The sequence below is a fragment of the Myiozetetes cayanensis genome, unplaced genomic scaffold (genome assembly GCF_022539395.1).
Source record: "Myiozetetes cayanensis isolate MyiCay16 unplaced genomic scaffold, myiCay2020 scf1, whole genome shotgun sequence".
NCBI lineage: Eukaryota > Metazoa > Chordata > Aves > Passeriformes > Tyrannidae > Myiozetetes > Myiozetetes cayanensis.
In genome coordinates, this window is record NW_026086604.1 from 105,268,508 (window position 1) to 105,293,772 (window position 25,265).

At 40.4% G+C, this 25,265-nt stretch overlaps 2 protein-coding genes across 3 annotated transcripts in view; one reads left to right on the forward strand and one right to left on the reverse strand.

Moving 5' to 3' along the window:
- Nucleotides 1-1,221: 1,221 nt before the first annotated feature.
- On the forward strand, nt 1,222-15,832 carry KBTBD2 (kelch repeat and BTB domain containing 2). 2 transcript variants are annotated; one of them, XM_050306446.1, is made up of 4 exons: nt 1,222-1,366; nt 9,322-9,852; nt 12,508-12,673; nt 13,102-15,832. In XM_050306446.1, exons 2-4 carry the CDS (start codon nt 9,683-9,685, stop codon nt 14,635-14,637), a joined length of 1,872 nt encoding a protein of 623 aa, XP_050162403.1. In that variant the 5' UTR covers nt 1,222-1,366; nt 9,322-9,682; the 3' UTR covers nt 14,638-15,832. The 2 variants fall into 2 exon arrangements, with proteins under 2 accessions (XP_050162403.1, XP_050162392.1); XM_050306435.1 differs by lacking the exon at nt 1,222-1,366 and adding an exon at nt 2,133-3,526.
- AVL9 (AVL9 cell migration associated) overlaps nt 15,601-25,265 on the reverse strand; it is a 46,587-nt gene continuing 36,922 nt past the window's right edge. The window contains exon 16 of the mRNA XM_050306419.1: nt 15,601-24,529. Coding sequence (XP_050162376.1) covers nt 24,435-24,529 — 95 coding nt within the window. The 3' untranslated portion in view covers nt 15,601-24,434. The remainder of the gene's footprint in view (nt 24,530-25,265) is intronic.

Genomic DNA, 25,265 nt, shown 5'->3' on the forward strand with positions numbered 1-25,265 from the left:
AGATGATCTTTAAGGTCCCTTCCAACCTTAACTCCTAGCTTTTCTTTTGGTGAGTGGACCCAAAGGGAAATAAAGAAAATAAGTAACAGTCACTAGCTTTTAAAAAGTTGCATTTATCAGGATTTTCCTTTTCCTCGGACCTCCCATCAGCCTTCAGAGTCAGAATCAGAATCACAGAATCAGAATATTCTGAGTGGAAAGGGACCCACAAGGATCATTGAGTCCAACTCTTAAGTGAAGGGCCCTTAAAAGAATAAAACCCACTCCTGCCTCTTGTGCCCCTGTCGCTTCCTTTTCTCCCGAGGCAAGCTCCAGGCCCCACAAGCCTCAAGCAGCATTTGCACAAGGGCCAGCAAACCTGGGCTTGGCCAAAGGATGTTCCAGGATGGCCAAAGGACCAAAGGCAAGTCCCCAAGGGAAAAGGAGGGTCTGGAATGTAGAGTGGACATGGCCAGGCTCAGCTTGCAGGTGGATCCCAGGGGGATAAAGCAATGCTGGGATGCACAGTGGGACATGGCTGGGCCGGGCATTAACCCTGAAGCCTGCAGGTCTCCAGGCTGCAGCAAGTCTGGAGCACAGGTCCTGTGAGGAGTGGCTGAGGGAGCTGGAGTTGTTTAGCCTGGAAAAGAGGCGACTCAGGGGTGACCTCATCACTCTGTACAGCTTCCTGACAGGAGCTTGTAGCCAGGTGGGGGTCGGTCTCTTCTCCCAGGAAACCGGTGACAGAACAAGAAGATACAGCCTCAGGCTGTACCAGGAGAGGTTCGGGTGGGATATGAGGCGGAATTCTTCAATTCAGAAAGGGTGATTAAACATTGGAACGGACTGCCCAGGGTGGCGGTCATGGAGTCACCATCCCTGGAGGTGTTGAAGAGACGAACGGGACGAGGCACAATACGTGCACGTAACGTCGAGTCGACACAGTGGTGTTCAGTCACAGGTCGGGCTCCACGCTCTGGGCCGTCTTTCCCAACCTAACTGAGCCTGTGTCTCTGGGTGTGCGTGAGGGGGGACTCGTCCCGCTCCGCGTGCCGCGCGAGCCGCCGCCGGCCCGGCGCGCGGGCAGGGGGCGCTCGCGGGGCGGCAGGGGACAGGAAACCGGGGGCGGGCCTGGCGCGCGGGGCGCCCCGCTCCGCGCAGGCGCACACGGGGCGGGCGCGGCGCTCCGTAACGGCGGGCGGTGAGGGGGAGGAGGGGAGGAGGAGGAGGACGGCGGGGGCGGGCGGCAGCAGCGGCAGCGCCTGCGCGCCCGGGGCCGCCGCCTCCGCAGCCCGGGAGAGACACCGGATCCGCCGCCGCATCCTCCCCTCCGCCCCGCTCCGCCGCGGCCGGCGCGCCGAGGCAGAAGAGGAAGCGGCGGTCGGAGGTTTGTCCGGGGCAGGGAGCGGAGCAGGGTGGGCGGGAGGGATGGCGGCGGCGGCGCTCCCGCGCTCGCGTCCCGGCGTGCGGCGGCTGCTGCCGGGCCCTTCGCCGGCCCCGCGGGGGGAGTGGCCGCCCCGAGGGGACCCCGGGGCTGGGGAGGCCCGCGGCGGGGGGGTGGTCTGTGGCTGGTGCTTCTCCCGCCCGCCCCATCCCTCTCTTCCTCCGCGACCTGCGGCCGCTCCCGCCCGGCGGCGGCGGCCCCTGGCCCGCCGGGCAGCGGCGGAGGGGGCGGCGGGGGCCGCCCTCAGGCAGGGCCGGCTCCCAGGAGAGGCCGGCGGGGCGGGAAGGTGTCCCCTTCCTTCTGGTGGAGGCAGGAAAGCGATTAAGGCGGCGGAGGGACGGGACGGCGCACCTGGGCACCGGGGAGAGGGAAGAAATGCGTTTCCTCGCCTGTAGTCCCGTGTCGGCGCGTCCCGCGGGCGGGAGGGGGCCGTGACCGCGGGGCTTCCAGGGCTCCCCTTGGGTTTAGCAGGTGGGGATGTCTGCAAGCCTCGGTGTTTGTGCTGGAAGTGCTTGGAGGCACGGACACGGTGAAGCCTTCGAGGGGAGCAGCAGGATAGTGGCACTGCCGTTTCCTGTGGCTGCCCCTCGCGTTTCCCTGCTGATGGATCTAGTTGTGTTGGTATATACGCTATTGGTACCTGCGGTGGCCGAGGGGGGGCTTCGGTGTTTACGTGGGGATTTGAAGAGTCAGATAATTCTTAGTAAGCTTTTATAGGCTACATATATGCGTAGTATAGCTTAGAAATTAGTCATCTGCGTGCTCAGGATTTTTCCGGTGTTTACCATTATTTCTGCTCGGATAGATACCTGCTGCTTTTGAAAGAACTTTAATTATGATTTAGAAATGGATTTGTGCTGTAGTTAGCAAATTCGTTTTTAGAGGTTTTATTGCAAAGCCACATCTTGGCTTTCTACATCATCTACATCTACTTTGTGATCATAGTGGGCATGAAAGGCTATGTGCTGTTGTGAGCTCACCTAGGGCTGTATCTACGTGAATTTTGTTTGGATTATGTATTTAAGAGATTACTAAAACACACACTCAACTTAGTTCATTTTCTCAGAAATGTACCTGGAGAAATAGGTAATTTTTCGTATTTAACATACCCAGACGTGTAAATTGTGTAGTCTCATGATTTGAGTATAGATGTCGCACCTCTTTCCTAATTATTTTTGCGTGTGGAGTAGAAGGGGCCCATTATACTCAAAGATGTGTAAGTAGCATCTTGCAGGAACAGACCAAAGAGGAAGAAAAGATGCTGCTGCTTATTTAGTACTTTTTTGTACTACATTTTAGACAGATGGCTGTTTGTGCTTGTATTGTTTTTTTTTTTTCCAGAGCAGGCTTTTTTGTTTTGGTCATGTGATTATGAAACGGACCAGAATTGGTGCAAATCCTAAAATTTCTCTTTATTTAGTGGCTGTTGCGCTTTGAGAATAAATTTTATATGCATGAATATGATATCCATTATAAGACTTAACCTTTCAGGAACTAACTTACAATTAATTAGGTTACGTTAATTATTAATCTAATTTCTTAATGTAGAAATGCTTGAATTTGTAGTTGAACATCATGTAGTGAATATTTAAGGGACTGACGCATACTTGAAAACAAATTTAAGTTGTTAAATAAAACAGACTAGCTTCATTAATGTGCTAGAGTTCAGAGAGAAAAAACCCCCACTGTTGTGTACATCTGTGATACATGGCTGAATCTTACTAGAGACATCCATGGCCCACTTTTTTTCAAATGTTAATTTCCCAAAACACGCCAAGTCTTTCCACAAAACAGAAAACACCCTTGGGGATGGAAACTACCGTGCTCAGTGTAGAAGTCCAGTAGCCAATTTAAGCTGTTCGTTTATCTGGTGCTAATTTTCTTTCTGAGCAGGTATTTCCTTTAGTGTATGACTTCCTTTAGGAGCAGAAAAACAGGAAAGAAACTGGTAATGAAGAGTGCATTGTGACCAAACATGCTGTTAGCATGGAGTATGACACTTCCAGTCTTTAGCTTCTGCATAGTTTCAGAAAACACAACTACCCCAAAGTTGTAACTCACCTCCCAAACATAATATGTGTGGAAAACAGTAGTAGTTTCCAGGTGAGTAGTCATTTTCAACATAACATTGTAGGAATAAATCTGGCCTTGTTTTTTGTGATATTTCACATTGTTGCTTTATTAGAATCTCCTTGATGTCCTCAGTTTTCTGGACTGCAGTGCTATCAAAGACACCTTTGATGGCTTTAGAAGAGAGGAAAACTTCCAAGTCTGGAACTGCTTCATCAATTACCTATTTCTCTCTCATTGCCAAAGATGCAAATTTGATACATTACTCAAGAATCCAGAGCTTCCAACTCCTTCCTTTCTCCTTTTTCAATTTTTTTTCACTTTTTCTTTTTTTTAAAATTTTTTTCATTTTTGTTTTGCATTTTTTCTTTTTTATTTTTCTTTTTCCTTCTGTTTTTCTTCTTTTCTTCTTTCTTTTTCTTTTTCTTCTTTCTTTTTTCTTTTCTTCTTTCTTTTTCTTTTCTTCTTTCTTTTTCTTTTCTTCTTTCTTTTTCTTTTCTTCTTTCTTTTTCTTTTCTTCTTTCTTTTTCTTTTCTTCTTTCTTTTTCTTTTCTTCTTTCTTTTCTTTTCTTCTTTCTTTTCTTTTCTTCTTTCCTTTTCTTTTCTTCTTTCTTTTTCTTTTCTTCTTTCTTTTTCTTTTCTTCTTTCTTTTTCTTTTCTTCTTTCTTTTTCTTTTCTTCTTTCTTTTCTTTTCTTCTTTCTTTTTCTTTTCTTCTTTCTTTTTCTTTTCTTCTTTCTTTTTCTTTTCTTTCTTTTTCTTTTCTTCTTTCTTTTCTTTTCTTCTTTCTTTTCTTTTCTTCTTTCTTTTTCTTTTTTCTTTCTTTTTCTTTTCTTCTTTCTTTCTTTTTCTTTTCTTCTTTCTTTCTTTTTCTTTTCTTCTTTCTTTCTTTTTCTTTTCTTCTTTCTTTTTCTTTTCTTCTTTCTTTTTCTTTTCTTCTTTCTTTTTCTTTTCTTCTTTCTTTTTCTTTCCTTCTTTCTTTTTCTTTCCTTCTCTTTCTTTTCTTCTTTCCTTCTCTTTCTTTCCTTCTTTCCGTCTTTTTCTTTTCTTCTTTCCGTCTTTTTCTTTTTCTTTCCTTTTTTTTCTTTTCTTCTTTCCTTCTTTTTCTTTTTCTTCTTTCCTTCTTTTTCTTTTTCTTTTTTTCTTCTTTTTCTTTTTCTTTTTCTTTTTCTTCTTTCCTTCTTTTTCTTTTCTTCTTTCTTTCTTTTTCTTTTCTTCTTTCCGTCTTTTTCTTTTCTTCTTTCCTTCTTTTTCTTTTCTTCTTTCCGTCTTTTTCTTTTCTTCTTTCCGTCTTTTTCTTTTCTTCTTTCCGTCTTTTTCTTTTCTTCTTTCCGTCTTTTCTTTTCTTCTTTCCGTCTTTTTCTTTTCTTCTTTCCGTCTTTTTCTTTTCTTCTTTCCGTCTTTTTCTTTTCTTCTTTCCGTCTTTTTCTTTTCTTCTTTCCGTCTTTTTCTTTTCTTCTTCTTTTTCTTTTTCTTTTTTTCTTCTTTTTCTTTTCTTTTTTCTTCTTTTTCTTTTCTTCCTTCTTTTTCTTTTCTTCTTTCTTTCTTTTTCTTTTCTTCTTTCTTTCTTCACCCTTGCTATTAGCTGGTATAATAACCTTGTAACTCAGAATATCCCTAATAGCAGCCAAGTATGAAGGCGCCTGAGCTTCGTACTTGTGTTGCTAGCTGGGAGGATTGCTATCTCCACACACACGAATGCTTGTTCAGGTCTGAATTCTGATGTTTTATTATGTTAAAAATAGTGAATGACTCAGTTCTTTAGACGTGTTTTTACTTGTGATTTGTATGAAGCTGCCCTTGGATGGAAATAGGAATTTGATTAAAAGTGCACAAAAGTAGTATTTAAAATTCTTTTTAAAATTAGTTAAAACTAGATTACATAAATTGAATGTCCAGGGAGATAAGTTTTGGTTGTTGTGTTTCTAATTTTTCTTCCAAACATACAGGTTTATTGAAGTGTGAATTGTAGTTAGTGAAGTTAGAATTCAAGAGGTATTTAGATGGCTGAAGATGCAGATGGGGACCTGTGACACTTTCATAGATGTTCTAAGTGTTTCCCAGCATTTTATGCCAGTTAGGCATCTAATCTGGTAGACTACTCAATGGGATTTTCAGAAGGACTTACTTCTTTTCCCAGTATCAAAATACCTAAAAAACCTACAAAACAAAAGTGAAATTGCTTATAATTTGAAAAACAATAAATATTTGTTTAAATGAGTCCAGTTGAAGATTATTATGTCTATATATCTTAAATGTTTCCCTACCGATTAAATTGGAAATAGTCAGTATAGTTATTCCCTGTTATACACTGAAGTATAGAGTTAACACTGCCATGTATGTAGTGCAGTATATATCTCTGTTTATCAATCTTTGCCTGACCTCAGAAAATAAACAGATTCAAGGAAGGCAATTAATAGCCTATCCCATAACTCATTAACATTTGATGACTAATTTTTTGAATGGTCTCATTCAGATTTGAAGCACATGAACAAGTGTTAACAAGCCACCTCATTAAAATTACTTAAGCGAGAAGGAATAATTACTTAAAAACAAACCCTCTTATCAACATGTTACTTAATGTTGCTCTCCAGCTTGACAGGAAGTTACTTTGGATCCCCTGGTGATAAGTTGATTTCATTTGCAATTCAGCACCGCTGTGGCCTTCCAGCAGCTACCTGCCCATCCAGTTTTAGAGAGCCGGCTTCCAAGAAGTTGCCTAGAACAAAATGGTCACTCCAGTGACATTGTTGAAGGGGAGAGTCTCATTCATAGAAACTTACTTGTATCCAAGGATTATTTTTATTCTATCAGAATTTCGACTCGGGATATTAAACTAACTTCAGCCGTAGATCTTTTCATCCGTAAGTCAGGAATGTTCACTGCTGTGTGGCTATTAAAACTACAGCTGACTGTAGTGCATCTGTACCCATCTTCTCTAGTCTGTAGTTTTTTGTTTAGCTGATATCCAAGTGCTTTATCTGAGATCCAAGCCAGGCACAGGGCGGTGAGAAAGATGTTGGGACTGGGAAGAACTGAGCCTCTTGTGCTTCTCTGTTGGAAGTTACTACGTTGGCAGCTTTGGACAAGCTGCTTTTTATTGCAGTGCCTCGGTTTTTCAGCCTCTAAAGTGAGGAGAGTGTCTCCTTTAAAATTGTTTTGAACTCTACACAGAGGTGTCAGAGAGGTAGGTTAATCTTGGATGACTTTCCAGGCACTTTGTGATGTTCCTACACTGCTTATCCTAATGTTTTGAACAGAGTCACTTCTCTTGAGCAAATGACAATATAAATGAGAGCAATTTTGGAACAGAAATTCAGAGATCCTTGATGTATTTATTGTTCTCTTGAGGAGTATTTTGTATGGTTCCATTACAAGGGAATGGGATGCAGCTCCAGACTTTGTGACAAATACAAAACTTTGGCCAATGGTTATCGTTGGCAGCAAAACACAGGGTGGATGTGGAAAACAGGTACCATGTACATAGCATGTTCCTACCATGTGCACCTCCCTGGAGCACGTGACAGATGGTTTCCTGTAAACCAAGGACTCCAGCTTTGCAAATGTATGGTTCAGAGGTGATTCACATCACAAAAAATGTTCTGCAACAAGACTCCTGTCATCTCCTCAATCTTTTCTGCTACTGAGGGTCGTATTCAAATGTACCGGTTATTTATAGTAATTAATTTCACAGTTTCAACTCGTCTTCTGCTGAACAGGTCTGCTTTTTCAGTTATTGACTGTCAGCCACATGCTGCCAAAAATGTCTTTAATCTTACTAGCAGGTGTATATCCATTTCTCCATGGCATCCTTGGCTGGTTGTAGTACCTAATGATTGAACTGGTGCATATTAGTTTTGCTCCTACTTCCTGTTCCTGAAGAAATACTTGTATTCCTTACAATTACATCAGTATAAGAAGTTACAATATCAGTGACTTCTTTTGCTAAAGCTTAGTATTACTGATGCTCTGCCCAAACAGAGCTTAATCCACCAGCTTGTATTGTTCTTGAAACTTTACTCCCAAGCCAGGAAAAACAATGCTGTAGAGAGAGACCCGGGATACCAGTAGAGCCACGGGCTATTTATTTCAGTGGGCCTAACACACTTAGGAAGTTGGTGTTTCTCTGTAGCCATTTAAAGTTCAGTGCAAAATCTGTCAGTGGATTTGGTTGTGTGGTAAACTGTTATCAGATAACCAGGACAGTGGTCAGTGCTGCAGAGACTGCATGTGTATGAATTTGGTGAAGAGAAGCTGTGTCTTGAAGCAGAAGGTCATTGCTTTAGACGAGCAGTATCTTTCTATATCCTCAATATACCTGTGGTTTATTGTCTGTTATTATAGCAGACAGTGGTTTCTCCTTCTTTTCCCAAATATTAACATCTTTTCTGTTTTCCATAATTAGCTGCATCCACCTGAACAAACAGTGAATGTTGGTTTTGACTGTTCCAACTGTTTTCCTGTTAAACAACCAGAGAAAACTAAGAGTTTGAGATTCCTGTTTGTGTCTATTTCTTCAATGATAAAGAAAAAGATGGGTGACACTAAATTAGGAGTAATTAAAGTGGCATTAATTAAGCATATCTGTTTCAAGTGAGTGAATCTTGAAAGACAGCTGGTTTTGAATTGTATTACAGGCAGGGCTGTGTTGAAATACTAGATCTTTGATATGGCTGGCAGGTATTTCTACAGCCTTCATCTTGCACTAAATCATGTATTTTTATGTGGAATTTAAAGTATGTCATTTCAAGCAAGTTGTTTCTGCATTCTCTGTTCATCATGAACTATAATGATAGTGATGTCTTAGCCAGGGATGTGTTTGTCTTGTGTCTGTTCCTCAGTTTTGGAATGCAGTAGAACAATGCAAGATCAAATAAATCCAAACGTATTTGATAGGTGTGATACCCTGGTGCCTGTTAGGATGGTAATTTTACTGTCACAACTATCTCATTCTTAATTATGTGGAAGATAAAATAAAACCCATTTTTAAGAGGAGGAGAAATGTCCAAACAAGTAAATAGGCTTTGGTAGCCACTGTAGGTGTTTTGACCCCTGCTATTCCAGCTTCCCCTTGCTTCTACTATTTCCTTATTTTTCATTTCCATTCTCTGCAGCAGTCAGGCCTACCTGGCTGTATGAAAATTATTCGGAAGTTAAAAAATGGGATGTGAAATATTAATAGGTGAAGCCCTTCTACAAGAGAAGATGAATCAAATAAGCATTGGGGATATAAGTTTTTTGGTGTTTTTAGTCCCTATCTCTGATTTTGCTTGTTCTCTAGTAGAATGCCAAAGGTGAAATATACAGGTTGATCGTGATGTTGAGAGTTTAGCTGGAAAACTAAAGTTGCAGTTGAATTTGAAATGCAAACTGCATTTATATTTTTAGTTGCCTGGTATTGATAAGCTTTAAGTAGGAAAAAACCCAAAGAAGTGGAAAAAGTAGCTGTTTAATAAGGAAATGGGGAAAAAATGTGGCTGCCTTATCAATAGTTGAATGAAATTCACAGGTGTACTCAGTGGGAAATCTGGGTAATTCTTTGAAGAGGAATAAAGTCTTACTGAACCTTGTTTTAACTCTCCAGCTTTAGAAGCTGTGTTGACAAAATAAAGTATTTTAATTTGTGAGTCTAGGTCACATGAGAATTAATGTACAAACTCCTCTGCTTTTCATTTCTCGGATACTTTTGTTAATTTTTTCCTATGAGGATTTCAGTGCGAGTAATTAAGTACTAATTTAGAAATGTTTGTTAAACAGTTTTAAGGGGGTAACTAAGAAAGGTTTTTGTTAAAGTGCAAATGGTAAATTAATTTTATTTTCCTGCTTTCAGTCACTCAAGTGCAGCCACTCCTCACGAGATGTTACCACGAAATCTACCTCAGACTTCACTTTTGCTCATTTGTTTGCTGCGTCATAGATCTCAACAGGAGCTCTGCAGACACTCTTGAAAGTCTCTGAACAGATTGTGACATCAAGTTAAAGCATGATGACCTAACAGGAGGTCAAAGTCTCAAACATCGATTCAGCAGTTCAAGATAAAACTGCCCTTTTTTTATCAGTGTCACTTCCGAAGGCTACAGACCTCCTGCCATTTCTTTCCTGGTTACTTCAGAAACACTCAACTGACCTTTCTCTGGTGAAAAGATCTTGACTTTTCTCTCTGGTCCTGGAAATATTAATGGAATACAGTCATGTCTACCCAGGACGAGAGGCAGATAAATACAGAGTATGCTGTATCCTTGCTGGAGCAGTTAAAATTCTTTTATGAACAGCAGTTGCTAACTGACATAGTGTTGATTGTTGAGGGCACTGAATTTCCCTGCCATAAGATGGTTCTTGCAACGTGCAGCTCGTATTTCAGGTAAGTATTCAGACTAGGCTCTGGTAACTCTATAAAATTTGTGATGCCTGGTTTTTGGGTGTAATATTAATTAGCAACGTGTTGCAGAGACTTAAAGATCAGTGAAGTAAGTAAAAACTTAAATATCCTTAATTTCCAACACCAAAATAGTAAAACAAAATTTCTAGTGTCTTGTAACAGAACTCTAGATAAAAGTATTTTACTTTCTACAAGAAGTGTGTGTGTGTGTGTGGGGGAAAATCAGACTTGCGATGGCTCATTTTCTTTAGGGAGTTAATCGAGTCTGAATAATTAGTAAATTTCTTTTTCTTCACACTTAATCTTTATAGTATTTAATCTGTTTTTATTTCCCCAGGTAGGATAACAAGGGATTATTGAGAGTTGGCTATGGGAATTCCATTGTCTTGTTTAACTGTAGTTTCTTAGCAGAAGCCTCTGCTAAAAGTAGGGCTTGCTGTGCAAGTTCATGGCTTCCTTTTCTGAATCATCTGTTTTTCTCTGCTCAGCAAAGGTGCCAGAAACTCTTCCCTTGTTTGAGAGTCTTTGGGATTTTTTTTTTGTTTTGTTTTGTTTCATGCCCCTCCCTAGATACTGTTGAAATTTTTAATTCGGGAGCTCTTTCTTCCCAGGTGTCCTGTTTCTTGTCCTTTGAAAAGCTTTTTTAATAAGATACGCTGAGTGCTACCCCTTTTTGCAGATACATTCATAGTAAGACCTTGATGATGAGGCATCATGAATTTTCTGCAGTGATTAATCACTTTTTGTTGGCAACACAGTATAATTAATCTGCCTGTCTGGAAGGAATTCTGAAGCTCGAAACTAGTCTTGGTGACATCCACGCATATTTTACCTTCCTGATGCATTGTGGAGGGATTATAACTTTCCTGTTTAATCGCAGAAGCGTTTGCAAATTTGCTTTTCTTGAGATGGGCTCGCTATACAGAACACATCTAAAACGTTCTCTTTGTCTCCTTTCTTGTAGAAAACCATTCAAGGATTAATTTATTCATTTTTGTTGCTGCTGGTTTTTGTGTTTATTTTTTCATTTCGGATGAGTCTGGTCCAATTTTTTAGCAACAAGTATTGTGTGATCACTAGATAATGATTATTACCATTGGCCTTGTGCGAATGACATAGTTCCAACAGTTTGTAAAATAACAGCCCCTGGAAACGGAGCCAGATTTAATGTGGGTGGTTAATCATAAGGTTGGAAAGCTGTCATGAGTCCACACAGTGTGCTGCATCAGAATGTGCAGTCAAATCTCTTATTCATATGTGTTTGTTTATTATTTATGGAATGAGGTTTTGGCACCGGTTAAAAGAAGTATCAAACTTGTGGTTTTGTCATGTTCTGTTTTTCTTCTCTACTTTGGTTTACAAAAACATGCTCAGCTTCCTAAATTTAGCTTTATTATGAAAAATTGATAGCCCTGAAGGAGGGGGGAAAAAAGGCAAAGCATCTCTTGGTGTGATCCAACCTTTGTGTGTGATTGCAGCCAGCCTACCTTCCATCTTTGTGCCTGAATGATGTGCGGCCCTGCTCCAGCACAGCCTGCTCAGCAGTGCACAAGCATCAGCTAGAGCTGGAGTCTCCAACAGCTCCCTCTTCCTTTCTGAGAGAAATGGGGATGGGATACTGTCTTTGTATTGGATGCTTCCTGGAATGGCTTTGCATAGGGAGTGTATCTCCATGTTCCCTTCACCTCTACAGCCAGAGGCAAGACCAGACTCCTTCTAACTCCTCTCATACCCGATTTCCTAAAAAACACCCAAATAAAGAGTCTTGAACTGAATCTTTAGTACAACCATAAATACCAAACCTGATTTAATATAAAGCTCTTCAAACCAATGTCCCCTGTTTTACAAAAATTGACAGGTATGTGATTTATAGTACCAGATTCCAGATAGTTCTTAACTGTGTTGCAATTACAATACCAGAGTGGGCAATAGGTGTATAAACACTATGGAAACAATAACCATTTTTTAAAATTGCTTTTCTGTTTTTTTTTCAGGGAGGTGTAAGGGAGGTGTAAACTTGTGTTTTGTTGTTTGGTTTTTTTTTTCCCCAGACCAGGTCTAATAGGTTTTTCTGTTACTGATTTTTTTGTTTTGTCTGCAAATTTGAAGTTTACTGCATGTTATGATGAATGGTATATAAGAAATAATTCATAGAGTGCTAGTCCTTGCTCCATTTCTCCTTCTCTCAGAGGAGCATCCTTTTTGATATGACTTCACTCAGTCCATTACAGAAATCTGCTTCCTTTGTTTTTAGAATCTAAAATCTAGCTGTAGTACATTTCAACAGCATTTTTCTGGAGGATGCTTCTTCCCTCTTATCACCTATCCTAGAAAAAGGTTTAAATTGCATTATTAAAACTCCAAAATCATTAGAGTTCTCTGCTGATTAACATAGAAGAGTTTGCACAAATGTAAAATAATTCTGCTGAAGGCACTGATGGTACTTCTAGAATGTTCTGTACAAATGCTTTATCTTAAATACTAGATGTTAGCCTGAGGTAAATACTAAACTCCTGTAAGCAGGCAAGCAAAGAGACTGTTCACCGTTTGGAGTGTAGTCACCAAAGACTTAGAGGTGACTGTAAATTAAGATTACTCACTGTTGATCCTTGTCCTAATGTGCATGTTTCTCCTCAGAGCCATGTTCATGAGCGGGCTGAGTGAAAGTAAACAAACACACGTACACCTGAGGAATGTGGATGCAGCCACTTTACAGATTATCATAACTTACGCGTACACGGGTAACTTGGCAATAAGCGACAGCACAGTTGAGCAGCTCTATGAAACTGCCTGCTTCTTACAGGTAGGAAGTTCTGAGTGTGAAAAAGCAGCTTCTGATCTCCACATTGTTTTGCTCTTTGTCTTGTTAAATGCTCCTTCCTGTTCAGTCATTTCAAAGTACTTGTGGCCAGTTTGCTCAGTACAGACAGCAGCTGCTTGTCAAATACACTTTAAACGTCCATCCCTCCTTGCATTACAGTCCCTGTGGAAGATGGAAGTAAACCAGTGCACTTCCAACCTTTAGAAAGTCCAGCAGACATAGTCATGTGGTGTACTTCATCTGTATGAAGCAGTTGACTGAGTCACCGCTGTGTTTTTGTGTATATCAAATATTCCAGACCTAAACTCTGTTGTTCAACACCAGATGCACGTGCTTTTTATGTGCTGCTGGTACATGAAGGCGTATGTTGTATGCAGTAATACTTCTTGTGTTTTTTCTTTGCATTACAGGTGGATGATGTGTTACAGCGGTGTAGAGAATACTTAGTCAAAAAAATTAATGCAGAAAATTGTGTGCGTCTATTAAGTTTTGCTGATCTCTTCAGCTGTGAAGAGTTAAAACAGAGTGCTAAAAGAATGGTGGAGCACAAGTTCACAGCTGTGTACCACCAGGAGGCTTTCATGCAACTGTCACATGATCTACTGATAGATATTTTAAGCAGTGACAATTTAAATGTGGAAAAGGAGGAGACAGTTCGTGAAGCCGCTATGTTATGGCTGGAGTACAACACGGAATCACGATCACAATATTTGTCCTCTGTTCTTAGCCAAATCCGAATCGATGCACTTTCAGAAGTAACACAGAGAGCCTGGTTTCAAGGCTTGCCACCTAACGATAAATCTGTGGTGGTGCAAGGACTGTACAAATCAATGCCCAAGTTTTTCAAGCCCAGACTTGGCATGACAAAAGAGGAGATGATGATATTCATTGAAGCTGCTGCTGAAAACCCTGGTAGTCTTTACTCCTCTGTCTGTTACAGCCCGCAGGCAGAAAAAGTTTACAAACTCTGCAACCCTCCTGCTGACTTGCATAAGGTTGGGACACTTGTAACTCCTGACAACGACATCTATATAGCAGGTGGGCAGGTTCCTCTGAAAAACACGAAAACCAATCACAGTAAAAGCAGCAAACTCCAGGCTGCCTTCAGAACGGTGAACTGCTTTTACTGGTTTGATGCGCAGCAAAACACTTGGTTTCCAAAGACACCGATGCTGTTTGTTCGTATAAAGCCATCCCTGGTCTGCTGTGAAGGATACATCTATGCAATCGGAGGGGACAGCGTCGGTGGGGAGCTCAACAGGAGAACTGTGGAGAGATACGACACTGAGAAGGATGAGTGGACCATGGTGAGCCCGTTGCCTTGCGCGTGGCAGTGGAGCACGGCAGTGACAGTTCACAACTGCATCTACGTCATGGCACACAACTTGATGTACTGCTATTTCCCCAGGTCGGACGCCTGGGTGGAAATGGCCATGCGACAAACAAGTCGGTGTTTCGCTTCGGCGGCTGCTTTTGGCGATAAAATATTCTATATTGGAGGACTGCACATCGCCAGCAATTCCGGCATAAGGCTCCCAAGCAGTACTGTGGATGGGTCTTCCGTAACCGTGGAAATCTACGACGTGAATAAGAACGAGTGGAGGATGGCAGCCAACATCCCTGCCAAGCGCTATTCCGACCCCTGCGTTAGGGCCGTTGTCATCTCTAATTCCTTGTGTGTCTTTATACGAGAAACCCACATGAACGAGAGAGCCAAGTATGCCACCTACCAGTACGACCTGGAACTCGATCGCTGGTTCCTGAGGCAGCACATATCGGAACGCGTGCTGTGGGACTTGGGGAAGGACTTCCGGTGCACGGTAGGAAAGCTGTACCCATCTTGCCTTGAAGAGTCCCCATGGAAACCTCCAACATATCTCTTCTCGCCAGACGGAGCTGATGAATTTGAGCTGGACGGGGAGATGGTTACTTTACCACCTGTATAGCTCCCAAATTAGACTGCACAGCGGATTCTGTGCTCAGTTAGAAAAGAAAAGAAATGGCTGTGAAAGAACACGTCTGAGAGTGGGAATGTCAGGCCTGTCTTTCATGAATTGTATTTTTATGCCCTACCTAATAACACTTGCCGCCATTCAGTACGAATAAATGAAATGAGCAGATATGCTTCCAATAATCTGAAATGCTATTATCTGATAATTGAGAAACATATATGTATATCATAAGCTTAAGCATCTGACTTGTCTAAAGAATTAATTCTAGTTCTATGAAGTCTCAGTTCAGGAAAATTAGCTTCAGAAAAAAAAAAGTAGTTAATGTTTCTAGGATGATGTCTCAACTCTTTTGAAAATATCTTCCAGTTATATATGAACTACTTCTGGATATTCTACTTAAGTGCTAGTTATATAACTGTCAGTGTGGCCTAATAAAAGGACTGTGCTGCACTTACTTAATACTAATATCCATGTTGGTATAGTAATGCCATTAAAAGAAAAAGAAACAAATCCCATGGATCTACCTGTGGTAGGAAGGGTAGATCTTCCATTGTATGGTAACATGCAGGGCAAAATGACTGCAGGTTCAGTCAAGCTGTATGATGAGGTGCATGTGTTCTATTTTCACTAACTTATACCTGTCTAATTAGAATACAGGTCTTCCAAGCAGCTGGTAGATTACCAGGTGTGGACTTAAGTTGCTGGGCTTGCAATAGGAGTTGCCAGCCCTCATAGTGCGGGTCTGTGTGGGGCTTTAATCAGTAAATGCCTCCACACTCTGTATTACAGTAACATTGGCTCATGTATATTACTTCCTGCTGCTGATGTATTTTTCCATTGTAAAACAAAGTTTTAGTGTGGATTAACCAGGTCTTTATTTTCTGTTAATTTAATAACAAGCATTACTGTAGTGTGATTGTGTATAGATATCCCTTAGCTGTCAGGTTTTTTACTTCGGGGGAGGGGGGGGAAGCAAAATTCAGGAATATCCTGTGCTGTTGTGTGCAGGAGAGCAGATGACTAGTGCTGCTCTGGCATTAATCCCAGGAACCACTAGCAGTAGCGGGGCGCCGCCAATCTAACATGAACACAGGTGCTTCATGACAAACCCTACTAGCATGTTCAGCTGCATCATGTTCTGGCACTGTATTTTGAATGACATTAATTTATTAAAAAAGATTGAATCCAACTCACTTGGAGTGTGCTTTTTGGTTGAAACAGGGAGAGCTATGACACCTTCCCACCACGTGTGCGCTTGCAGCAAGTCGCTTATTGAAGGCAACTTGAAATAGTTAAGCCTGGAGGTGAGTACGTTAAGTTGCCTGTGCTTACTAGTCAGCAAAAGCTGGAAATTAGGTATTCAAGTCAAACTGAGGATCCCCTGCTCTCATTTTTATAAATCAGCACTCCTTCAGTCATGGGACAAATTCTGCCCTACTAAAAGTAAAGAACAGCAGGCAGTCAGGAGGTAAATGAGGAGCCTTTTCTGTAAGTTCAGAAGATGGCAGACCTATTTTCAGTCTTTAATAATCAAATTGATGTACTCCAGTGTCCAGAGTGGCACTGGCTTTTCTTATTCCGTTAAATACAGTTGCAACTTTCAACAAAGACAACACCTGTATATTGTTGGGGCTAGCCCTCAAGCGGCTTTACAGAGTTTTGTCTTGTACAATTATTAAAGGTTTTGACTAGAAAAGGGACTTTAGGTAAGAAACCTGCCTTACATAAAAACCCTTCCTGGTGCTTTGGCGTTTTACGCCATGTGGGGATTTATAGGACCCAGAATAACAATGGCAAGCTACCAATTTTTTTTCTTCTTTTTTTAAGAAGATGACGTAACACGTTTGCATTTACCATTACATAAACTTTTTTTAACGCCTACACTTTTTAGATAAGAGGGGTGAGATGACTCAGGGGCTCCTGCCCATGGGTCTGTTTATGTTGCTATCATGTTGCAAGCCTGTGCAAGGGAGCATACATTAAAACAGAAACAGCCATACTCTTTTGTAAGGCAATTGGGAGAATCACACACCTCAGGCAAAAACATGAGCGGTATCCAAGTAACTCCAGCCTGGATGGGCTGCTCAGTTCTGTGGCTCATTCTCCCTTCACTTAATTGTTATCAGGTTGCATTAGGCTTTAAGGATAAGCCTTTGTTGTTTAAGTGTAGATGATCTATACAGCTAGGGAAGGAGCAGAGTGGGCTGGTTCTGTCACTGAGGACTTTCAACTTGAGTTTAAAACCTTATGTGTAGTTTCTCACCAAAGGCAAAAAAAAAAAGGCAAATTTGAATAGGAAATAAATACCAAATGGGAATTATTAAATTGCAGTGGCTCTAAGTCACAATTGCCTAAAAGAAGTTGGAAGAACTCCTTGATTTTACCCCTTTAGGAACATCTTTTGAAATACAGTCAGTCTAAATGACTTCTTTTAGTCTACAGTTTTTGTATTTTTTTTTCCTAGATGTTATCTGTATTTTTTGTGTTCTGTATGGCCCAAGATTATGTAGTACCTTATTTAAAATTTATTTACTATTAATTACAGGGTATTTTAAAGACAAGACTAGTCAAGTGTTGAACAGTTCTCTAGTGACTTTTAAAGACATACTATTACTTCACTTACACAACTACTTGCTGCAGTCAGTATTCAAGCACAAAAGGAAAACAGCTGGCAAATGCTATTCTCAAGTCTAAATTCTTTCCCTGCATAATTCAAGAAGGAAACTGTGCAGGCAGAGCATTGTCATGTGCCTGGAAGTGGTCACTAGTAGAATTAGACTTCTGTAGGAACAAAGACAACAGCTAAAAAAACTGCAGTTCTTGTTTCATAAGGAGAGCAAATGTGATTAAAGCCTTCAGAGAGTTCTAGCTAGTGTCTTACTACAAAGCTTCAGCCTAATCCCAGGTTATTCAACCTGTACTTGGCTCTGATGTATATTTACATACAAGTTTCAGTGAATCAACTTTGTATGTCCTCAAGCTCTGGATATATCTGCAAGTGTTTCTGATATATTTGCCTCTTTTCTGGTAGAACTAAATATAAGTCAGCCTTACATGGTTTCAGTCCCCCTTACCCAAAGTAGGTAAAAACGTGATCTGGCCTCTGCTAATTTCTAATGCATCCACTCCTTTTTACAGTTGTTTAAATACATACCTAATTACAAGTTTAATTTTGTTGTAAGGGGCAGTGAATTGTGCCAAGCTTTACAGAGAACAGGATCAGATAGACAGTTAATTTGCAGGGGTGAAATAATTTGATAACATTCTAAAGATTATATTTAAGATTTAAAGCACTGCCTGGTTCAAAGCACTACTGCTTTTCAGAGTATTTCTCATTTCACTTCTCAATGCCTCTGTTCAGATGCACAAGCACCTCCCACATGGCAGGACAACCAAGGGGCCACCTGTGGACAAACCTGCAGACCACCTAACTTGTAAGGAAGTCAAACTAGTGGTTTTCCTTCTCTGTTCCCATTTCCAGCTACCTTGAAATTGTCTTCTCTTTCTGGATCTGGATTCCTACATGAAAGGAGATTTTAGGCAGACTCTGAAGCAGGCTCACCCTTAAAACCAGTTTCTTTCCACTTTCTGCTCAACATCAGCCACATGAAGTTCTGTTTAGTTCCACTTTCAGAGGTATTTACACGTTTCTCAGGAGTACAATTCAGCAAGGCAGAGTTCTTATAACCCAGAGGAGTATTAGCAGATCCGTGAAATGCAGGGATCATTCCTGGTGCCAGGAGGCAGCCTGTGTGGCATCTGGACATCTTCACAAGCTCCAGTATGGAAGGGGCTGGTAAACGGCCTGAACCAGCGGGTGAGAGCAAGACTTGGGTCAGTACTGAGTCACAGAACCTCTGACGTGGAAGAAAGGACTGACAAAGAAAATGGGACGGGCATGAAGGTGAAAGAGAAAGGGTAGTATCTCTGTGTGTGTCTTTTCTCCCCTGCTGCTCTAAAAAGCAGCTCTTCTGTGTCTTGGTCTAACCTGTGAAACCAGGTGTCTCCGTTTCAGCAAAGAAAGGGTTTAAGCCCTGCACATCTGCCATCACTGAAGTGCTGAAGTACGACCGGGCACTGGAAGTACCACCTGACTGCATCTCTTAAAACAGCAAACTGTGCTGAATACACACATGCACTCCACTGCATTAATATGACCAAAGAGCACAGTAAAAGGTATTACTAATAAAAGGTAATGATGTAATGTAGAACCTAAAGACTATTCGGATCATGTGTTAAACATCAAGCTAAATCCTCATTTTAAGATTTAGTGCAAGAAGCACAGCTTCTTTTAATTTAACTCTGAGCACGTGCTTTTACTGAAGAGAAAAATAATTAAGAAACAATTTCCAAAACTGTTTCATTAAGAGTGGGCATATGCTTCATCCACCTCTCTGGCACAGGATTACACTTGTCAAAATTCATATGCACACAAATTATTCAGAGCAGCAAAGGTCAGCAACCACAGGTCACATTAGGCAATATGTTAAGCTCAGCATTTTTTTTTTGCCACTTTCTGGTGTGCCTGAACTTTTAAATTCTCCACTGTGTTTTTCAGTGTGTGTTTCTTAAGAGTATCTGAATTGAAAGATGAGAAACCAACTGAGTTTCTTCTCCAGTATTTTCCAGCTGTTTCAAACAATATGCAAGTGATGTTATTTTGCATATTGTTTTTAAGACAAGAAGACAACTGTACATCTGCCTTCACTTTAGGTGACTGTTCTTCCTTCAGTCTCAACATTCTTACTTGATTATGCTCACCTGATGTAGAAAGCAGTGGTGCTTTCTTGGTGATCTACATTAAGACAAGAAAAGATTTTGTAGGTGTTCTCTGCTACTATTGAGGCAAACAGTAATTGTGCGTTCATCAATATTAAGTCAATAAATTCAGGCAGGGAAGTAATATGAAAAAATAATCTTACTTCACCAGTTGATTTTGGAATATTATTGCAAGAGGAGCAATGTAATGATTAAGCAATTTTGAACCTATACAGAAGGACTCAAGACAGCTAGACTTCCAAGTTCCATCACAACTGAGATTAAGCCACCTGTGTACAAAATGTTGTGCATATATGATGTTAATTTACAGGGAGTAAGATAATCTGAGTAAGGGTCACTATTTAACTGACAGAATTGATCCACCTCCATATAGTTTATGAATCCGAACACTATTTCTAATGTTTGATAAAGAATGGGGTCAAGACCAGAAACAACACAGAAGTAAAGCTCTGTGCCTGCTTCTTTAAGTCAGTCCCTTCTCTACTATAATATTAAAGACTCAAAACACCATGAAGCAATTTGTCATACATCTTTAATCATAATACAATAATGTAGTGTTTCTCCCTTTAATGAATACCCTCCATGTTGCCCTTTTTAATGAAAACTAAATACCTGCAAGAAAGTAAAATTACAGTGCATACAAAACAGGATGTAAATTTATCTCCCAGTGTGTTTGCACAACTACTTGCACATGGTTGGAAAAATGTTAACAAATTTAGGGGAACTGCAGCCGTTCGCTAGACATAAGCTCCACCTAACTCACATCTGAATGTTACTCAAGGCAGTTAAGTTTCCTCCTACTGGAAACACCCATTTTCCAAATCATTCTCAGGTAGGAACAACAACATCATTATGGTAGAAGTTTCAGAGTCTTAAAACAGCTCACTACGGCAGAGAACTGGATGTGCAGCAATTCATTTACATGGCATCCCGGTTTTGACCAGATGTCACAATCCACAGGAACTACCTGCTACTTTGAAGCTAAATCTACACCAAAACTTCAGTTGTACCTAAAGTTCTTACTGATCTAAGAGAAGTCTGTGACCTCCTGAACACTTCAATCAATTCACAACGAGCAGCACCCCATAGGGAATAAAAAGTCACACTAGAGGATCTTCTTGTCCTAAATTTGCAAAAAGCAGAATCTGCCATCAGTTTAAATGGAAGACAAATTTCAAAAAGACTGCCAGTGAATTACAAGCAGCTACCAAGATCAAAACCAGATGCCTGCAAGTGTCTTCTGGTGGGGTTAAATTATTAAAACAATACAGTTTTTTGAGCAGACCAAACTTTAAACAGGCTGGATGTATTTTATTTTTCAAGCAGCACAAGAAAAATCAAATACATTACTTGTATGTTCAATTATCAAGCAATAGTTTCTATGTTTAAAACCAGCATTCATGCCTTCACTTTTACAATTAAATACTGCCACATAAGTTTTTCTGCTTAGTAATAATTTGTATGGAAATCAGAAGCTTGTTTAGGCAAAATATTATATTTAATTACAAAGGTGCTTAAAACAGATGTACAAGGTCAAACAAGTGCAAAGTACTAGAACACTGACCTAAAAAGTCTAATTAAATTGTGACATTTGAGGAAACTGGTGTCAGATGTGCACAGGAACCAAGGTTATGACATGAAAATGACTGATAAAAGATGCTGAACACTTTAATGTAAATGAAATAGTTGGTCAGCAATACTTGAGTGTTAGGGGGCTTTGGGGACTTACATCTCATAGCTATGCTCAACAGGCAGTTCCTCAAATGCTGGCACATACAAAAAGCTGAAGTTGATGCCTTTGATGACAGAAAGCTATTGCATTCCCTGTAAGTCAGTGTGTGCTGTGTGTTGACAGCCAGAAATACCTTTGCAACATCAAATCACAACAGAGCTGTAACAATACCTTCACAGTTGACTGATTTAGAGGCACTATCACCAATTCACTTAGGACTCATTGTTTCTTACGGTGCAGAAATGGATGTCAGGGTCTTCAAAATGGAAGTCGACTGCCTAAGTCTTTCTGAATAATTAATAACGCCTGCACTGGAAATTTTAAAACAGAGGAGAGGAAAATGGCTGGCATTTGCATTGGATTTAACTAAAGATGTTAACAAGCATTATGAAGAGAACTACATGAGCTTAGATGAACCTCAGTGGCTGCGTGCCTTCCTGCAGCCCAGAAGTAAGCTTAAGCAAATATCAAAGTGCAAACATAGATGTTAATGAAGACCACTAATTATGAAGATCACTTCATCTCCACCCACTCTATGAGTCTTAATCACTGTAGGAGTTTAAATCCAAGATCAGTTTGCTAGCAGGATGCCAGTTCTTAAAAAGATTGAAAATTATTACAAGCTTTTTATTCTGTCATTTTTAAAGAAAGGAAAACACTCTTAATTAGAACGTACGTTTGGCTCCACAACAGAGACAGCTGGGACAGTGGGAATAAGACTGCAGAGAAAGATCTGTCCTTGCCCATAAGAGAAATACTGTGAAGCATGGTGACAGAGTTGCTGTACAAAGCAGCAAAAAGCTGTGTGTCAGCCTAGCACTCCAGACGCCACCTCGTTCTGCCTTTCCTCAGACTGATCCACCACAAAACAAACAAATGAACAAGAGTCAGCTTTCTAATATTCCCAGGCCAGCAAGGGAGTCTGTCAGAGCAAGGGGAATGCTGAGAGCTAATACATCTGCCATATAAATTTGGAGCATAGGAGAATTCTACAGAGAAAACTCACGTGAGGAGGTGACAGAAACAAGGATATTGAAAAGGGATCTTTAAAGGTCCTTTTTCTACACCTTGTAAATACCAACCACTTACCTGGCTTTTAGAAAATCCTGAGCTCCTAAGCCTAAATCTACCTAGTGTGCCTTAAGTTGCTGAAGTTAAGTTTTATAGGTGTTTAAGTCCTTTATGAACCTTTCGGAGTCTTCATTACAGCACGAACTCCAACCATTTAAATCCCAAACAGCAGACAATGTGTTAGTCATTTCACAAAAGCAAGGGATTATTTTTGGTTATTTTCTTATCTGCATGCTGAATCAGAAAGCTCTAGACTCACCACGAATAAAGACAGCTCTAGTCTTATTTCACTGCATAGTCTTTGAAAAGATACAAATGTCTATTACAGAGTTGTGGAATAAAACAGAGGATCAGAAGTGTTAGAAGATATAGAAATACAGAGACTAGGAGCAATAGTTGCAGTTCTATAGATACATCTTACTTGTGTCAGAAGCAGTAGATTAAGAGAGCTTTAGTGGCCTTTTTTGCCCTTCTCAAATCAAACTACTCAAAATAGCTGTATACTTTCAGGTTCTCCAAAGTCATTCTATTTAATTTGTCCTGGGAAAAAGATTAATAAAGGCTTTAAACCAGATCCTGCATTTTCAAATCACTGTTTGAAGCAATAAAACTGAAAACCATGTTGCCTGGATGGTGACAGTGTGATGCAAGTGTAGCTTTTCTATTAGTTCTACAAATGCACATAAGAAATTAGAACATAATTTCTTAAAACAAATTACATTCAAGCCTTCTTGTTTATCTCTTGTACAGCTGCTGCATTTCATTTGAGGAATAGGAGAAATAACCATGACTAGAAATCTTGGCCCCAGAAAAGAACACGGCAAAATGCTGACAAGATACCAACAAGGCGATAAAATAAGAGCCTTTTGGTAAAGAAAAGTTGGAACACTTGACAATGTAACGTAGAAAATGTTTACAGCTACCACGTGGGGATGTCAGAAGGCATACAGAGGCACACACATTGCAAGAAAACAGGAAATAATCTCCCTTGGAATCAAGACACGTAGGAAGTGCAATACGCTTGCATACAGAAGACACCGCATGCAGGTCACACAGGAAATACAGCATTGTGCCACATCCCTTCAAATAAATTTCTTCACACAAGGATACAAACTGAGACAGTTTAGTTACTCTCTCAATTCTAGTGTTACTTTCCTTATGAAAAAAGTAGTTATCCAAATGGATCGTTCCCTGAGTCGACACAGAAAATCGATAATAGCTGATTTTCATTTGGAAGAATCTTCATCACTTGACTGGGGGGAAAAAAAAAAAAGCCACGCAGAGTTTGCTACAGTTCTAGTTTTGGGTGGGTTTAGTACTTTGTATTCGTATGTATGAAACTACATTGATGTTGTAATTACATCCTAGTAGAGCAAGACCTCACAAAACTGTCTAATATCCATTCCCAATTTGGGAGAAATGTTTTGTAATACTTTCCCTGAAGAGATCTCTCCAACTGGAATCCCATTCGCGTCCCACGGTAAAAACAGTAAAAACATATGCAAAGTTATGAAGGCCTACTGTAGAATATGAAAAAAAAATACCAATTTTGCAACTATCACATAAATTTGGGGACACAAAGAGAGCCAGACACAGATTACAATGATACATGGATACAGAGGATAAAGGGAAAAAAAAACCCTTCTCAGCCACAGTCTTACTCTGCACCATGTTGAGTTTAGTTTGCAGGTGAAAGCAAGAAAGTTCCACCTGGCTTGGAACCCTTTAGGGGTTGCAGAGATTCTCTCAAATCCAACCTGAAAGAGGAATCAGTATTTATATTCTGCTTATTTCTAACAAGAATTCACAAACATTTGGCTATCAGGATTGAAAAATATAACTAGTTTACATAAATATTTTCAACATCCAAGAAAATGTACAAATCTAAAGTCAAACACGTTTGGCTTGCAACAAGCCCTGTTTGCTAACGTCTTCATAAAGGCTCAGTTTTAAAGAGAAGTAGTCATTTTAAATATAACCAATATACTGCAAATGCCAATGCCATCCCATTGTATGGAGACACTCACCATTCTTCTACGCTTCCAAGTGAAACTGCATAATAACATTCCACACCTGCTTGCAAGCAACATATACCTTATTTTGGTCCTGGGTAGTTAATCTCCACTCCTACATTTTGGAGCAGTTCTTTTTACAGCTCAGAGAAAGCATTGCACCTGAAATAGTCAGCAGCATTACGGAAAACCAGCATTTAGTCCCCGAGGCTTTGGGGCGACTGCGTGAAAGTGGAAAACCAGGATGACATGGCTGATTTCGCGCTTGTGAAGGCTCCTCCGACAGACTGACCTGCAATACAAACCGAAGATCGGTAGTGAAGTGTTACCGTCACTATTACAAAGAAGTATCAAAACAAAATTTAAAGTCACACAACCAGTTTTGCCCAATTTGGGATTTGAAATCCAATTCCAGAATCTGTGTCAGAAAACATTCAAAGAACTTGAACACAGTAGCTCAGCAGAAATGGCCTATGATGCCCTTTGCCCAGGAAGGCTTGCTAGACTTTGGGCCAAAAGGCATTCCTTGCCAGAGTGAACAACAGCAAAAAGAGAAGACAGACTCCAATGGAAAAAAAGAGGAAGTTAAACAATTTTTGGCAAAGCTATTGCCAAACAACTATCAAACCCTTTACTGGGTGGAATCTCATTATCTCGCACTGCAAGATGACAATGTGGTGTCAAATCCCTGATGTCACAGCCCCTGTTGAAATGCAACAAATGCTCTTCCAGAAAATTACAGACAACTGCAAAATCTGCAGAAACTGACACATGGACTACTTCTGGTCTCACCCAGCTCTGGATAGTTCCAGTCAAAGTAAAAATAAAAACTGAGATTAAAAATTGAGAGTAACTTAATGCAGAAGGTGGTGTGGTCTAAGGGTTTCCGGATTACATGAAACCTCTTACCTGAACATTTCTTCCCATGTTCATCTCCAGGCCACAATGAAAAAAGGAACATACACTAATTTCTAGTCTAGCTGCTTGTCTTTCCACTATTACACAAGATATGGGGCCTCAATCAGCAG